General features: G+C 38.8%; 1 protein-coding gene across 1 annotated transcript in view; it reads left to right on the plus strand.

The window, feature by feature from the left end:
- The window catches only part of NRCAM (neuronal cell adhesion molecule), a 110475-nt gene extending 107273 nt beyond the window's left edge, over window positions 1–3202 (plus strand). The window contains 1 exon segment of the mRNA XM_019612653.2: window positions 862–3202. Within this exon segment, the coding sequence (XP_019468198.1) occupies window positions 862–1099 (238 nt within the window). The 3' untranslated portion in view covers window positions 1100–3202.
- Window positions 3203–18948: the final 15746 nt, after the last annotated feature.

Consider the following 18948-nt stretch of genomic DNA (forward strand, 5'->3'; position numbering starts at 1 on the left):
CTTTTTCTGTTGTGCTCCAGATCATCATCATCATTGCCTGAACATGGGTTTGAGATAGGGAGATTGATCTCATAAGTAATAAAAAACCTAAGCATGCTCTTAACTGCTCATTTCTAGCTACTGTAAGCTGAATTTTTTTATTTACCTGTATGCAGTAAAAGTTTTAGCAATTTTAAAAGCAACTTATTATTGATAAAATACTGATCACTATCAGGATATGGACTTTGCTTTTCTTCTTAGGCTATTTTCATTTGTTTCTTCTGCACCCTTTTAATGGAATATGTAGGTCTCTTGAAAGGTAAGATTAAAAATTGTAAGTCTGGCCTGCATTATGTAACAAATTATTTGAAATGCAGCACTGTTATTTTCTTTGTACTAGTAAAGAAAATCAGTATATTCCATTTAACCGAATTCATTCTTCATTCGTGTTGAAGGAGTCAAAGAAATTAAGAAGTTTAACAGACTAACTTCACAGCACATCAGAATCTTGTTACTTTGAAGAACAAATAATTTTTTTGGTAACTTTACAACCCCCTTCTTAATGCTTGCAGTTTCATCTAAATTGCTTCCAAGCCAAGGGCACAGGTCTTACCATTGAAAAGTCATGCACGATGAAAAAAATAAAAATAGAAAACCACAAAAACCCACCTTCCACTGAAGGCATTCTCTGTTTAAACCATCACTACACCATGCATTCATGTCAACTGCATCATATTGATTTGTGTCTACAATGTGTGTGGATTTACTGCAGGATTATAGGGCTGCACACATGCTTCTTATGAACTCTGCATGCATGACTGATTTTGCCTTACAAAATGGTGCATCACTTAATTCCTTTCGTTTGTTTGTTTGTGTCTCCAGTGATGCAGAGGACCATAAACCTCTAAAAAAAGGAAGTCGGACACCGTCAGACAGAACTGTGAAAAAAGAAGACAGTGATGATAGTTTAGTTGACTATGGAGAAGGTGTAAATGGCCAGTTCAATGAGGATGGCTCCTTTATTGGACAATACAGCGGTAAAAAAGAGAAAGAACCTGCAGAAGGAAATGAAAGTTCTGAGGCTCCTTCTCCTGTAAATGCCATGAATTCATTTGTGTAATCAAAGAACTTGATTCCCTTGTGTTTTCTGTTTGTTTGCACTTGTACGTCCTCCTTCTTGTACGATGAACATGCAGGTAACAAAGCTCCTCACCTCAAAGTGTTTATGCTATGAGAACGTGTACAATTATATGGTATAATGACACACCAAGTGGGATGGTAGTATGAATCAAGAGACAAAATTCAAATTCTGTTTGAAGCTTGGATTTCCTTACATTTCTAAAAAAGGAAACGACACAGAAAAAAATAGCATTGACTTACAATTTTGTTTCCTGTTGAAAACATGGTATAATGCATGAAAAAAAATACTACACAATTCACAATCTCACGTTCACTATAAAAACATGGACAGTTTGTTATGCGGTCCTCAGCTGAATCCCTGGGTATGAATTCCATTTTCATTGTTAGAGTGTTATAGTAGTATTATATAGAACTTCAATGTCTTTGTGGACATTGTTGTGAAATTGGTGACTTAATGTCTAGCTATCATATGTCTTTTTGCAAGACAGTTAGGAACAGTATGTACAGTATATAATTGCTAAATGATTTTAGTATGACACTTGCATTTGCTGATGCTTAATGAGACCCTATTATCTGCTCTTTGCTCCTATTACTTTATAGCCTTTTTAATCTATCAAGTATTACAGCAGTACAGTGTTCTATTTTTTACATCAAAACACGTTGGATTGATTTTAGGGTATAAAAGATATGCATTGCAATGCATTTTGGAATTTGTACAGTCACTGAAAGAAAAACTTTAAAATGAGAGAAAATATTCCAGAAAATACAGGGCAAAATACATTCAGTGCCTTTATACAATATGCATTCCATAATGCACTGTACTATGAAATCAGTTGGTGCAGTAAACTGTGATTAGCGGACTACTATCATTGCCATAAAGCAAAAGCTGTAAAATAAAAAAGTGTTATGAAACTGTTGTGCTAAAAATTGGAATGTTTTAAATGTTTTAAATTACACAAATGAGAATATGAGTGTTTGGTTTTTTTTCCTTGTTAAAGAAACACTTTCTAGATGGTTACAGCACAACAGGTTTTCATGGCCTTAGAAGATTTATTTAAAATAAGTAATCAAGCAACCAGAAGTAAATTACTTCCTTACACAGCAAGCTATAAGCTCTTCTAAAACAAAGAGTTAAAAACCAAGGCAGCCAACTTCACCAGCAAGAGTGCGTTTCCCTCTGTGTCGCGGCCCAACCAGTGTGGCAGCTTTGGAATTATCTACACCCCGAAGCAGTGTGGGGTTACTGCTCACAACTGCAGAATTCAATCTGACAAGTGCTTCTATGGTTTAGTGGTAAAGGATTACCATTATCAGTTCCAAAATTATTTTCTCGCATACAATATCAATCAAGTGTTTACCTCCAAATATAAATTTTATAACAACCTATGGTTGAAGGAATGCTCAGTTTCATTTGCCAATAAATTGGTTTTTCATAACTTGCATCAAGTTTAATTTTAAGTAAGCTTTTTATATGTAGATATTTTGTTGAATTTGTAAATACACTTAAAATGTAGGTGCTATATGCTTCTAGGTGTTACAAACAAATAAAACAAGAAAGCTTACGTTGTACTGTGTAAGAAGTACTATAGCCAATGGTGTGCATGGTATTTTAAGGCATCTACTTCAATATAATTTTTTTTTTTTTTTTTTGCTGTGACAACAAAATAGTGAACTGTTCTGCTTTCTTACTGCAGATTCCTAATTGAACCATTCAGAGCTTTTGCCAGTGCATTACATCTGATCATAGCACACCTCGCAGCATCCATGTATATATTGTAGGGAAGGTACAACTGAAGTACTCACAAGTGTATCTGTCATAAGCTTCTTTCGCACCTTTGAGCTTTCTGTTGATCAGTTTTCCTAACGGGAACCGAAACAAAAAGTGTATCATACAAACGTTGACTACAAAGCACAAAGAGAAAATTTCTTAAGATTTGCCAATGGTTTTGGTAAAAAAAAGAATATAATTTTATTTAATTGTAGATGCTGAATGATCTGTGCATGTGGGGGTAAACATACAGGCTTACTTCTGTAATAGTGCAACAGATTTTGTATTAAAAATAAATGTGGTTTTAAAATTTCACTGTTTGTTCTGTTTACACTAGCAGTAAAGATCACATCTGATTTACCATCTAATTAAGAATTTGAAGTAGGAAAAAGCATGGAACAACTCTATCAGAAGCTGTTGCCATAGTGTTACAGGACTATATATATTGCCAAATTATTTATGGAATACTGCAGGTCTTTACATACAACCATTCAAAAAGAAAGGTGAATTTTATCTGATCATTTGCCATTTAAATCTGCTGCAGTTTATATTTTACTTCCATAGATGCTTTATTTAGTCACGTTTCTGTGAAGAAAAAAAAAACGAAACAGACAAACAGTCATGTTCATACTTGTAAGTGTGAATAAGAGGAAATAAGAATGTTCGTTCCAAATTAAGAGCCTTCAAATAGGATCCTAAAGCCTAAAGAGCATAAAAAATTCGGAGCATTTTTAAACTGGATATTTAGCAGTACATGAAATGAGAGGATTTGAAACAGCACCTCTTACAGTGTACAAAATCCATTGCAATGCTTTTTGCATATCTTGCCTATTCTGTGTATGAGTGGAAACAGGCTGGGCAGGAGGGCAGTTGCTCTGCAGGGGAGCCATGGATTCCAAGAGGCACAGATGCTTCAGGAAATACATCAGAAGATTGATGTTTGCCCACAGTGCTCCAAAGAGGGATTAAATCCCTGAATCAGAAGCTGTTCTGTCCGCTTCCTGAGCCATCTTTGTAACTGGAACCCCCTGGCTATTCCCATGTCTGTCATCTGCGCAGTCACCATTCTGGCACCTTCAAATGTCAGGCTGCCTGTTTTTCTGCTCAGGTATCTGATGATTTTTCCAGCAATGTTCTAGAAAATTGACTGGGAGATATGAAGTACAGCTGTTTCTATTTAGAAAAAAAAAGAGTAATTCCTGGGAAGAGGCATCTGGGCTGACTAGACTTTGTTGAGACAGAAAATTTCACGATAGTCATTTTTGGAGACACAAAGGTTGGTATGTTCTTATGTGCATGCTTCCCAAAGTGTTCTGATACATGAAGTGGCTGCATCTTCCTTTTGGTGATTTTCATTTGCTTTTGATTTTATTCTCACTGAAGTGATTGTATAAATCCAGAGGGAATTAAAGAGGATACCCCAACAGTAATTTTTCTTGTAATCTTCTATGCTCACATGGTTCCTAGGAAAATACTTCAGTGTTTCCCTGCCCACTGGAAAAAAAACATGTCAAAATATAAGCCACTGCTATAAAAAGGATTTAATTAGGTCTTTCTATTATGTTTTAGATCTAAGTGAGGAGGAGGTAAAAAACCTCGTCCCTGGTCTGCTGTGTTGTACAAATTATTGTGCCAGGTCTTCAGAGCTGAGCCTTCGAACAAGGGAGGTTTAGGCAGTCTGACTCTGTTGTCCGACTTCTTGGAAACTGCTTGGTCTCATGCTCTACCGAGGAATGAACTATGTTTACCTCCAACAATAAACTGCACTTGATCTGTATCTTCCTATTTCCTAATCCGAAGGCCTCTAAAAAGGGATGCTTTGATCTTGAACTCCCACAGCTCATCTGACAGGCAATAGCAGCTCACTCTACACAGCACTCTGGAAAGTTTCGAGTCCTCACAGGACTAAGGAAACAAAGTTTTCTACATTACAGCCTTCAGAATATATTTCAATTAGATGGTCTGTAATATATGGGCTGCACTGAGAGTCCTTGTGGGTACATCAGCATGAATAGATTTTTTTGTTGATTCCTCTCCCCCCCCCCCCATAATTATCCACTGTTTATTCCACGAGACGTAGAAGAACTTATTCATCTTGAATCCTTTGCCTTTGCCTGAATTTAATTGAAAACTGCTAGTAGCTGCAGTTGAAAACTTCCAGTAACTGATGGAAGAAGTACTCAGACAGATGGACAAACACGCACACACGTAAGGCAATTGTTTTCTTTCCTTAATTTTTGAACTAAGCTGCAAAGTTGCCTGGGAAGGAAATGCTTATTGTAAGCATAGGGCAAGGCAAACTGAAGAGAATCCTTTCCCTTAGCTCAGGAATTCCACCAGTATTGTTCAAACAGGTTGAGAGGAGAGGGAATCTCCCAAGCTCTTTAGATAAGGAAAATAGGAAGAATTCTACATGATGAGGTCTTCAAACCTGGGATGCCAGAATCAGTGTTTTTGAAGAGCTTCCTCAGAAAAAATACAAGGGAAAGGGGCAGTTAATTGAAACAACTTGTGGCCAAGTCAGAGAGCAGAGTGAATGAAAGTGACGTGGATATAGACTGGAATATTTTGACGTACAGTGAGGAGATCACAGAGCCCTTTGCTCGGCCACTCTGGCGGTCTCTTGGCACAAACACTACAAAGGGAACCACTGAAAAAACTGTTTTTCTTTCTGAGGTTACTTTCTCTTCCTGGCTCTTCTTCAATGTTGAACTCTTCTTCAATTTTATTTTTTTCTATTTATTTATATATATATTTCACTTTAGTAAGAAAGCAGACTGTGCTGTTGTATTAAAATTAGTCAGTGACTGTAAACTTTTGAGAAAGGGAGGAGTTTGATTTTTTTCTAACACAAATGGATTTTTTCAAAGTGATAGCCTAATTTTTAAGCCTTAGAAATAACAGTTGACCACTAGGGGGAAGTCACAGTTACTCGTTAGCAGAAGCCCATGGAAAGCAGCTATCCAAAACAACGCATCTAAGTTCACATCGTGCATGAAAGCTTTTATACATATATAAATATATATGCATTGTTATAAATATGCATATATAAAATACTACATAATAAGGTACAAATTCATAATGATTTGATTGTTTTTCAAAAGAAAAAGGAAAAAAAGAAAAACAACTACCAACCCACATCTGTATAGGAATTCTATTCAGAATATTTATTTTTTACTAAAAGAAATAAAACCACTGCCCACCCTTTCTGAGGCCTAAAAGCAAACTTTTTTAAATAGACTCTACAAGCTGTATCCCCAGCCTTTGCTTTCTCCCCTCTCAGGGTGCTGCTGGGTTGCTGATAAGCTGTATAGAATATTAAGTGCAGGATATTACTCATTTAATTTCCTGTGGCTATGAAAACTACATCTGCTCTTGTGAGCTGGACGTCTCAGAACCAACAAAAATAGCCAGGAACGGGCCACATCCAGAATATTTCTTATATTGAGAAGTACAGTTAGCACACCCAAACTGCAGTTGTGTTTGATTATCTTTGTAGGTACATGCCAACTGAACTGTTCTATTCCATTCTATTGTTTGAAACACCTCAGCAGTTCTCTAATGTTGTCTATGAATAATTTGACAGAGTGCTGTTGGCCAGAGTAGACCCATGACAGGGATTATTTTAACAACATCATCTACCACTGAGAAGTGAAGGTTGGAAATATTTCCAGATGCTGTTTATTCTGCTCTTACAAACAGCCAGAGGACACCATTTGGTCTCCCAGATACAAATTGAAGCTGGGTGAATGGAGGATGAAATCAGCACAAATTTTATCTTCCTATTTCCCCACTACAGGATCACTTAACTGCAGCACAGACAAACCCTGAGCTGCAGTCAGAACCACGATCACTGAGACTAGGCAGACTTTAACAAACATAATAGGACTGAGCTCATAATTTTGAAGAACTTTCCGGTGAAGGCTTTTATTTTTTTGAACAGTGCTGTGCCCAGAAAGCACCTGTGAGGATGAGGAAGCAGTAACTCTGCGTGCGCGATGCAGCAAGAATATGGGAAGAGGAAGTACAGAAATTGGTTCCTCTTGTTGTTTAACCTGTACTGTACCTGCAGATATGTTTGGTGATACGTAATATTAGTGATATTATTCTAATTTGTACATTTATTATCATGATCCTAAATTACAGGGACATTTTGGGTAGAATTGCTGTTTGTAAAGTAAGTCGATAGATAAGAACAGTGGGGCAGGGGAGCTTGGTATGAAATTGAGCATCTGGCCCAGTCCCAGAGGCAAAGAAAAATAACAGATTTTGAAGGTGAAGGCAGAATCAGAATCAGCCAAAACACCTTGCTGTTTTACCAACTCCCAGGTCAGCGTATCTGGGCACCAGAGTTTGGCAGCTATATAAAATAATTAAGGTATTTGTGTTTTTTTTTTTTAATGTCAATTTGGCTTGTAGCCAATTAGCTCAGATTTTGTGACTCACCTGAAAGGGCAGACTGCTATTCTTAGCTGAATTTGTGAAAGCAAAAGAGATACATTCACACAACAAGGCCACACTGCATAATCCGTAGGCCAGTAGCCTATGATCCCAAGGTAGGGTGCTTCATCGTCTTTAAATCTGTCAAGATTGCCCTTAATCTCCACATCAAAGAGGAAGGCTTAAGGTCTTGTTGCATGTGGGTGAGATAAACTAATCAGGCAGCAGATCACACTCAGCTGGGCATGCCTTGCAGGGCTGGAGGAGCTCAGTGGCTGGCAGTCCCTTTCTGACAGCTGTGCATGCTGGCCCTCTTTGGGCGTGCCCAAGACAATCACCACTATTAACCCTGTCAATCAAGGCAACACGTTACCATCTGGGCAATCACAAAGCCATTATCATTGTCTGGATAGGAAGAGATCTTGAAGATCGCCTAGTTCCAACTCCCTGCCATGGGCAGGAAACACTGTCTACAAAATCATGCTGCTCAAAGCCATATCCAGCGTGGCCTTGAACATCTGTGGGGCACCCACAGCTTCTTTGGACAGCCTGTGCCACTGCCTTACCTCCTTCACAGTAAAGAATTTCTTTCTAATATCTAATATAAATCTCCTCTCTTTTAGCTTAAAACCACTTCCCCTTGTCCTATCACTATTTTCCCTAATAAAGCTTCTCTCTCCGTCTTTCTTTCCTGTAGACTTCCTTTAAGTACTGAAATGCTGCAATGAGGTTTCCCCTCAGCCTTCTCTTTCCAAGGCTGAACAAGCCCAGCTCCCTCAGCCTGTCTTTGTGGCCCTTCTCTGGACCTGCTCCAACAGCTCCGCATCCTTCTTGTGCTGGGGGCCCCAGAGCTGGATGCAGTGCTCCAGATGGGGCCTCACAAGGGCAGAACAAAGGGGGACAGTCACCTTCCTCACCTTGCAGCCCCAGATACAGTTGGCTTTCTCAGCTGAAAGTGCCCCTTGCCAGTTGATGTTTATTTTTCATCCACCATCATTACCATATCCTTCTCCACAGGGCTGCTCTCCGTATACTTACTGCCCAGCCTGTATTTTGATTGACCCTAGCCAAACAATTGCATGTTTTTGACATCACAATATCAGAAGTCCCACTTGTCCAAAAAATAGATGAAGAAATCAGGACTGGATCCACACTGTCAGACAGCATTATCTTTACAGGGCCTGTGCCTGCAGGAGCCATCTCAGCGTGCCAGGGTCTCCCATACTAGGAGACTGGGCAATGTCCATTACACTGAGTACTGCCATGTCTGCATCACAGCAATGCAAGGCAGAGTGACCTTCATTCACACAGAATCACATAATCACAAGATGTGGACAGTGTTGCAGCAGGACACCTGTTGGATGGGGTGGGAGTGGAATAAAAAGAGAAAGCATACAATAATCAAAATACAATAGAAGCGTTAAAAACACCTTAGATGTCTTAGCCAAACAAAATAGAAAAATAATTATGTTTTTGTCTCCTACAAAACACAGCAGTACAAGATGTTTGAAATTAGAGGGGGTGCCTAGCCAAGGTTACAAAGAAAACCTGATAAATTCTCTTGCTGCTGGAGGTGAGAGCAGAGCTTGTGACACTGGAACTGGGACGGATTTCTTCAGCCGCCACTCTGCCAAAGCCATCAAAGCTGTGTTAATTTATACCAGCTGAGACTTCTGCTTGTGGCATTTTATGCAAGTCTTTGGGCAGAGGTTTGCATAATGAATTTTTGTTTTTAGCGAATAAATGTCTAATAAAGTGTCAGGGTTTCTCCACTAATGACAGCAGCCTCCAGCAGTGACACAACAGCCCCAGCAAGCGATGCTAGAGACAGCACATGGCAGAAAGGCAATCTTTCTTTTCTAAATGATGTATTTCAGGCTACAACTGAAAAACATTCTGCTACAAATACTAAAAAAAACAAACTGCTTTTATAATGTAGTTCATTTTTTGTGAGATTATGGCCAACTAGTTGGCCACTGATCCGCAATAATGAAAATAAAAGTAAAAGGACCATTGGAGGGGCTCAAAGTATAAATTTTAATTCTATACACAAAAGCTTTGGGAGAATGATTGCAACATCCTTCTTAATTGTAGGTAGGATTTGCTGGTTTTGATGGTTGTAATTTGATGTTTTTTGTAAAAGATAACAAGATGAATTGCCCTGTCACTCATCTAAAGCTTTTCTGCAGGTTTAGTTCTTGTTTTTTTTTGTTTGTTGTCAGGCATTTAGTTTTTTAATGCATCCAGTAGGATAGGTGATTTACGTCCGTTCATCACTGTACGGTGATGTTTTCAGTAAGATGTTTGGAGAAAAAATGCTGTATACCATAGCAAAGTCTGTTGAAAATCAAATAGGACAATTAATGCGGCCTAATCCCGCATCTGGCTATAGACTTTCCATGTAAGTTAAATTGTAATTTCAAGCATGCTTTCTGTGTGAGACTTGAACTGATATAATAACACATAGATATTGAATCTGAAATGCTCAACTACTTCAGTGAACAAATATAGGCTAATATATGAAGTGTATGTGTGGCTATGTTTGAAGACAAATGACGATGTTAAATGCAGTGGGGTAGATTCCTGCTGAAGATAACGCAAACTGAAATCTATAGCAGCAGAAACTACAGCCTTGCTAAAAACGTCTTTAACTCACATCTCAGCCCCACAGAAGGAGTCACGTCTTCTCTTCCCTGTGCTCAGCACAGTGAAGTCAGTTCTCTGAGCATCTCCAGGCACTGCAGGGCTCTTTGTTGTGGTACAGTCTCACCCACTGCTGAGTCCTACAGCTGGGAGCGCACTCAAAGGGAAAGCAGTTATGGGGGGGAGGTCATTTTTAAATAGAGGTTAATGCTTGAAGTCCATTTCATTTCCCACCCCTTCAAAGCGCTGGGCTAGTCACTGAATGCTATGTTTTTCTACTCATTCATCTTGTTGGGTGAAATAAATATTGACATGTTAGCTATTGGTAGGATGGATAATCAAACTAAGTACTGAAAACGAATTCCCTGAATGCTTTGTGCCAGCATCCATTAGTGACTGTTACTGACCTGGTGACACACAGATGATGATTCGTAGTGTTTCTTGGTTACGCTCTTACTTCACGTGCTGCTCAGCAGTGCACTTAAACTGCACTATTTTATTCATTTTTGGCTTTTTAAAATTCTGGTAGATATTTTAGACACACAGGACATCAGTGAGGATTTTTAGGCAAGTTCACATTACAGTGCATCTTCACCTACAGAACACACTTCAGGAATGGCTGTACCATTATGTTTTATAGAAAAAAAAAAAAAAGCAGGTGGGGTTGTTTTGTCCTTACTGCATGAAGCGTTCATAGAGCTAAATCCTGGCAAAGTCTGTGAAGCACAAAACCAGAGTGTATCCTTGTAATGCAGAAGGCTGGGCACAGTCATCTGCTATGAATTCCATGTGGCTGCACGGAAGTGATCTTTTCCTATCTCCATGTCTCATTGCTCCTTGCAAACAACAGGCAGCAAAATAAAAATGCTTGGCTGGACAAATACATTCATTGAAGAGGTACTGTCCAGACTGAATAACAGTCCCAGGCATTCTGCTTCAGCTCTGGTACAGATCTGTGCATCACCTTTGCAGGGAACTTTAGCAACTTCATTAAACTGTGCAAATTGATTTTTACATCTTCTGAGATTCCTAATAAGCTGCACACATGCCTAAATTTGAAGTGATATCCCAAATCAGATTTGAGGAGCCGCAGTTCTGAATAAAAACACAGATGACTTTGAAATATCAATTAATTACAGTAAATGTCACATGGCCTAGCTGCATGTGACCAGGTGTTAGTAATGTAATATTGCAATTACAACTTGCACCCCTACTTTTTCAGCAGGTGTGCTCCAACAGCTTCTAGAACGTGTTGATATTTCTGCTAAAATACATCCAGATATTTTCCATCATCACCTCTCAGAAATGTCAGACAACTGCTGAAGTTTCTCCTTGGTTCCTGTCCAAGACCCAGTGTAACTTTGAAATGCGTTGGTTTTTCCAATGCTGAATTTTGCAGACAACTGAAGTTGAGTTCTAATCCAAACGTGCATGGTTTCTGTCTCATTAATTCAAATGAAGTCACATCAAGAATTTGTTTACCAAGACTTTCTTTGTAACATTGTTGACTTTGCAGCAGTCTCAGTAGGTTTATCTCCAACAGCTAATTAGAGGCCAGGCTCACCTGAATTGCTGTTAGCTCATTACCTGGCTGTTTTGAAGGGCTCTGTTCGGGCTTTTAGGGACCTCTGACTTGACTCCCGAAAGACAGTGATGATAGGCCTGCAGACTTCAGCATTGTCTCAGCTTGCTCTGTGTACTAAATGGCTAAGGGTCCCAGCATTTTGGGGCTTCAGCCTGGAAGATGGAAACAATAGAGCCACTGCTGATGCTCCTTCGTCACTGAAGAGCAGAGTCTACTCAGGGAAGCTATAAAGTGTTTTTTCTTTGTCTCTGGGGTCAACATCCCCACACTCTTTTATTGCACTCCTTCAATCTTTTATTTGAGAGTGTGCGTGTTGTTGCACTGCCTTGCTCTGTGTGTTGATCGCTAGTGATAACTGTGCTACCCCTGGAGAGTAGTGGGTTGAACGGGGGAGGCAGTGCTCAAACAACACATACTTTAAACAAGATAGCCCAACGCCACTCAACTGTGTTTTCTGGCCATACTGAGAAAACATTTGGTTTAGAAAAACAACCTATGCATGTTTCTTGTTGCAAGTTGAATGGTAACTTTTCCTACCAGAAAGCAAGATGAAAGATCTTGTAGAGCTTGTGTGAGCACAAGATGAAATCACAGATGTAAATCCAGAACAATATTCTGCTTTTCTCTGAAATACTGGAGGCTCTCCACATCTAAAGACCTGATACAGGAGATCCTATGGCATTATTTGATATTATGTGGTGATGCCTCTTACTGAAGGCTCAGCTTTTGCTCTATTCATGATGATACACAATTTTTAGCTTGATTTACATTTTCAGATACTGTTTTTTTTCTTCTCTCCATCTTTGTATAGCATGATCTGCTAAAGGCAGTGCGTGATTAAATTCCTCTACTTCCTTGAGATGCAAAAAAACCACTGCTATTAAATATAGATGTGATTGGATAGGGTGCCAGGTGTTCTCATGAAGGGTCCCTTTTCCCATGAAAGACTGGAGCTGATAATTTTCTAAGGTCCTTTCCATCTTGGTCTGTTCAATAATTCTGTAATGAAAGATGCTTATTCAAAGTGTCTTCAGAAAGATAAAGAACGTTTGTCCAATGGTACCAAGCATGGGTATTCCAGGTAAGCAAAATATTTTATTTTTGGAAGTATGAATTAATCAAGGCAAGAAATGGGAAAAGATGCATAGGTCAGAGGACACGGATGTATTGTATACATATAGGCTGTCTGGTGTATATAATGTAGACATACTAGATGGAATGGAATGTTTCTTGTAGATATTCATTCAAACACTAATACCTCAATGGGACTCAGCATAAGTGCCTAAGAAAAAGGCACAGGAAGAATAAGATCAGTGGAAATTAGGTAACAGAAAGGAGTCAAAGATATAAGGAAAGAGTGAGTGACCTAGCCAAGACTTTTCTACCACAGATGTAATTACTTTGGAAGAAATTAATCTACAAGATCTTCACACTGGTTTTATATGAATAGTCAAAAATAAATCCATCTCAAAAACTTACTTGCCACAAAGATGTGATGAAGAAAGAATTAACCTTGAGGGAACAAAAAGCAGAAATGAATGGCTGATTGCCCAAACCTAAAAAGAGACTTCCTGCCCACTGCCACATTGTGTGATGCCTTAAAATGTTTTTGTTGGAGTGGAAAAAAAAAACAATTTCAGAGCCAAGTAATTGCCACTCTTTCATTGAATGGTAGTTAGTAAGACATCCAGGGAGAATTGGGTTGATTTAAATTCTTTATTCTAAAGGATATTCAGCAATCATTTTCCAACTAAATGGATAATCAAATAAGTCACACTCTCCACTTAAAAATGTGGTCATTGTTAATGGACCTAATATCTGGGAGTACAGCTTTGTCACTGAATTCAAGCACAGACTCAGTTAAAAGCACAGTCCCTCTGAGCCTTTGACTCACACTGCTTCTAACACCAGCTCTGGGCGCCAGAGAAGCTGTGAAAGCACTGTGTAAATTTTAGATAGTCTTGCAGGTAGCAAAAATGCATACAGTTATGCTCAGTTTCAAAATTAGTGATTACCTGTGGTTAGTAAAATTAACCATAAGGTGATCCCAGTTGGACTTTGAAATTTATGTGGCAGTGAAGTGAATGGAAAGAAATTGGATTCTCACCACAAACATTCTTGATTTTTTTTTTTTTAAGTGGGTTCGAATTTCCACTGTGGTATCTTCCCAGCAACAGCAACAAGAGAGAACAGAACTGGTGTTCAGCTTGTTCCTATCTAGCTGTTCCCACCAACTTGAGTAGGACTAGGCTGATTTGAAATAGCCAGATAGATAGCCAGGTTTAAACACATTGAAAAGTGATCTTAAAATAATTAAATTTAATTCCTTCTTCCTCTTAGCATCTTTAATTTTCTTCTGTGAGATCAGATCGATCACCAGAAGGAATCAGTAGTTGTGGTTGCTGTTATTTATGTTAAAACAGCACAGAGAGGCTCTGGGTGATCCCAGTGTATTAAGTGATACTAAAAATTTCTGGTAGAGTCCATCCCACCTAGTTAAAGTTGTTTAGAAAAGGTCTAGGTGTTGTCTTTCTTTGAGTTCATTTTACTCTCTCACAAAAGACAATGACAAGTCATTCCACCTATTTTTGACAACTCTCTCAAGTGGCAGTCAACTGTTAAGCTTACACCCATCACTTAAACATTTCTGCCAAGAGTAGAAAGGCCCATTGCAGGCTTGGAAAAGAAATGCAGTGCCCATGATTCCTGTGGAATTGCGGAAAGCTTTTGGTTGTCACGGGAACGGCAGTATTTGTCTTTGCTGCTGCCCTCTGCAGACCTCTTCTTCTTACCCAGTCCCAGGAAGACTCAGCCCCTGTACATACAATCTCATTCTGTGTTATGTTCTTCCCTATGGACTGCTGCCTGCTTTATGCATACAGCCATTTGTGCTGTGAGAATTTGTAAGGAAGTTAAATGATAATACTTTTCCTAAATCTAAAAGGACTCTAAAAATTTACCTAATGAGCAAATACATACAACTAATCCCTTTTCTTCACAATTTGTGAAGATAATCCTGTTACAAAGCTATGAGTAGTTACTGATCTGATCACACCACATGGGCCTGACTGACTCATACGGTGGGGATTATGTACTGCAAATTAATGGTACCTGGTAGATTGTTACAAGGATGCTGTTAGTGTGTAGTGAGGTCCATATACTATCATGCATTTCTCTCACAGCCTGCTACTCGTAAAATTGAGGAGCTGGTTTAACGAAATTTATTCTACTGAACACTGGATTTACAAATAAGCTGATGATTTAGCAGCTCAGGTTGACAAACAAATTAAGAAGTCACACTCCTGAAAAATTAACGCAGAAAAACATGAATTTAACAACAGATTTTGGATAATTTAGATTATGAATAGGTTTTGAAATCAGTGGCACCTACAGGTTGTGAATCATTACATGACCTGGCTGTAAGTAGCAACAATTAGCAATTCTGGCATCAATAAACTTGTAAAGGGAGCAAGTTCATCAAAGCAGGAAGATAAATGGGAAACAGAAAATGACTCTTGTTTTTGGATCACAGATTCTATAGAAAATCAAATGTCTGTCCTTGAAGTAAGTAAGACAGATATTTCAGACTGTTAAATCCTGGCAAGGGCAATTTGAATCAGTTGTGTCAGAAGTATAGTCATCCTACTGGAAGAACTCCAGAAAAGAGATTAGCAGTTGTTCAAGCAGGAAGTAATAAAAGCAATTCAGCCTCCTCCGGGGAAAGGTAATACCACAACACTGTGATGTTCCTGGGATAATGGAGCATTAGACTGGTGAGTAAGTTGATGTCATTGATAAAAGACAGACTGGAAACCGTGATTACTCCAGTGAAATAAGTTTCACTCTAATGGAAAGGGCATAAATCATGCCACGTACCTGAAAAGCAGCCTGGCAGTATGCTCAGGAAGATTAAACAGCTACAAAAGCACCTGGGTATAACACAAAAATTTTAAAGTTAGATCAATACTGATATTGTGAATCTATATCAATTGTGAACCTATAGGTTCCATCAGAAATCAGTGAATTATGGACAATGAACAACATTTCATTAAACTTCCAGTTGCCAACACAGCTCCAGAACAGAAAGCTGAATCCTGACCCTTTGGCTCCTTTGAAGACCAGTTTTGCTGTGCACTGACACCCCCAAGAGGTGAGGTCATACAGCTCTCTGCCACACTAGATCCATAGCTGTTGGTGATACAATTCCATAGTACTGCACTTTGTTCAGTGGATGTAGAATACGAGCAAGGAAGTGCCCCAGGCTCCTGCTAGTCATGTCAGTTTAGAAAGGAATTTCAAACAAACTCACTGTATATCTTTAAATTATAATTCCTAAGAGAGCACGGAACATAGAAGTAAACTGAATGAGTCAGACATGAAGATAAAAGCAAACTAAGAGTAAAAACACTGATGGCTATTTGGCAAACTAATGAGAACTGGAGAAACCAAGGAGGGATGATAACGGGGACTGTTTTGCTGGCACTGAACACAGCCACTATGATTCAGATTTGGAAGATGCAAAGAGGTCTTAGAAGAGTAGAAGAAAATGTTATTCAGGCTCTAGTTTTGAGTAGATCCTACATAACTCCCAGGAGTCAAAGCTTGGAGCTGCGATAACACAGCTGGCTGTCTAATTGAAATGTTCTCACAGCAATACAAAATAATTTCTAGGAAGATGGACCTGCTGCTGAACCAGTTATCACTGTTCATGCACTGGCTGGGTCCAGACCAAATCTTATGGGCAAAGGTGTTTCTTGTGGCTTTAACTTCAATGTGTACATTTCAGTGTAGATGTCCTTTACTATGACACTTTTTCCTCTCCTTTGGAAACAAAACAAAACAATTCTGGACTCTGCAGTGGCAAAGGGTTTTTTTACCCAACCAAAATAGTCCCTTTGCAGTTTCATCGTCTTCACGTTACAAAACCCTGCAAAGGACTCCCGTTACTGTAAGAAAGATAACTTTTCTTCTTCAGGCAACAGACAAAGAGACAGACAGAGATTTTACAGAAGAACTAGAAATATTTGGACAAAGATAAAATAAGAAGGAAAACTCAAAATATGACTGCCAAATTTCAGGAGCGCTAGGAGGAGTACAGTAAAGTTTTGAATTGTGCCAAAGAAAGGAGATCATGGAGAGACTTTAGAGGTGGTAGAGATGCTGGAACTCTGTCCAAGACAAGGCAGAGAGGTTAGCTGAGATGCAAGTCTGGGCAGAGAGAGATTACAAGCAAAGGATTGGACATGCAAGTTGTTGTGCTGGAAGCTCAGACTTACTGAGTAAAGAGAGAAACCATGTAGGCACAGGAAAAACACAAAGCTGAAGTGCAGAAGAGGAGTCCCAGAGGAAAAGATATTAAAAAGAGGGATCCAAAAACCTCAGATACAATGGGATATCAAGGAAAAAACAAGCAAGGAAAGAGCTGGGCAGAGAAGCTCAGTGCAGCAGCCACACAAGGATCATTTGATAGAACTATAAATGTAAGGATAAAATGAGGAGAGACGTGGCATGCTGGGAACTGCTCTTTTGGAACAAAGAAATTAGATATCAAAATTGCACTTATACCTTGGTATTTCTATTCTATAATTATACAAGGATGTTTCCTTATGAATTTATATGGTAAGAAGAGCACATAACCATTTAAAAATGAGATAACCAGAACATTTTGAAATTATCCACTTAATAAGAGTTTCTACATTTTGCAAATGTGGAAGCTGCAAAATAATTAAATGGGTATACAAACCAAGTTGATCTCATGGTCAGATATAACCCATTGCAGAGAAATGTAATTGAACTTGCCCTATATAATTAACAGCCAACCATCAGCTTTCTAAGCCCCTGCAGAGATGTGTTTTCATTAGCCTGAACTGGCTATTGATAGCTTCCTGTATTTCCAACATCCGCTGGAGCACAAGGCAGCCTTTCATGCGTGTATGTGGTCAGCGCTAGGTGGGCAGACGTGGGGAAAGATTGCTAGGGGCCAGCTGGGGTAATGATTTTTAACCGCTGAACTACAGAATCTGAGGTGATTATATAAAATGAATTTTGTTTGTGAAGCCAGTTACAAATATCTTTAAGTTAAAACATCATGAGGAAGCAGTACTTTTTACTGTAATTAAAGAAGTTCATTTATGCTCACTTCTTTTTCCTCACTGGAATGAAAAACAGCATTGAAGGAACACAGTTATCCACTATCAGCGGTTTTCAAATATTGTAGGAGTTGCAAAGGTCTGAAAACTCAACCCTCATCAAGCAGGGAATGAAGCCAGTATGACTAGGTTCCCACACAAAGCTAGGATCTGGATCAGGCTTTGGGTTTAATGGCACCAGGAGATACAGAAGATCTGTAGCTGAAGAAGTTCTCATACCTGAAGAAGCCGTACATTGCTTAAATATTTTAGGCTGCCCATATTAATCAGCTTGCAGCCACAAGTTAGAAAGTAAAAGAAGGCAATTTTCACAAGACTGCAGAGATAGCTCCCGGTGACTGTATAATTACCATTCTGGGCATTTGTCTGATAAACATATTCTAATCCAGCATGTTCATGTTATAAAAATATGACCAAATAAGTCTTTAGTAATGCCAGTGGGTAATTCTGTTGTTGCTGTCTGTGATATTTTATATTTTCGGTGTGGCACAACAAAGTAAATAAATCAAAAACTTTTGAAATATTATCATTTGCTATGAAGTACCTTGTTTCCTGAATAATTATATTAAGTACAACTTTAGCACGCAGGTTCATATGCAGTCTTGGCAATCTCAATTTACATGTGTTTTTCTTCAAGTATAATTACGTTGGGATGATAAATTGTGCAAAGATAAGATGCATCTTATTTTCAGTTTGTGTGACTGATCCGCTTTTGTTGGGTGCAGGGTGACTACTCTGCCCAAGTGGAGAAGAGATACAATTGAAATCCAGTTGTGCAATTGTCAGTGCTAAGACTGAATAGACCATTAAAGTACATCTGAAAAGATCCAGGTACTCCTTGTGATATTTAATTCACAATTCTTACTCATCTGATTGGATTTCTGACTCTTGCTGCCTGACTCAATACAGCCACAGTTGCTACATACAGGATATTGGGTCCCTCGTCTTCATTAAGTCTTCTCTTCTTCTAGACATATCTTTAATGTTAGCCTTCCATAATCACTTAAAATCTTGTATTACATCTCAATACTTTTCAGGTCTTTTTCACTGTGTTTTCACAATTCTTATCAGCTCTGACAGCCTTGTCCCAGCCTACAAGACTCAAATTACTTCCAGCCAGAGAGCACAGACAGTGTTAGACAAAATGTTGTCGAGTAACTGGTGGTCAGAAAATTGTAAGGACTCATAGAAGGACTTGAGGAAAATGATGCTTGGGTTGTGCACTAATTCTGAGAACTGAAATA

Source organism: Meleagris gallopavo, chromosome 1 (genome assembly GCF_000146605.3).
Source record: "Meleagris gallopavo isolate NT-WF06-2002-E0010 breed Aviagen turkey brand Nicholas breeding stock chromosome 1, Turkey_5.1, whole genome shotgun sequence".
NCBI classification, from domain to species: domain Eukaryota; kingdom Metazoa; phylum Chordata; class Aves; order Galliformes; family Phasianidae; genus Meleagris; species Meleagris gallopavo.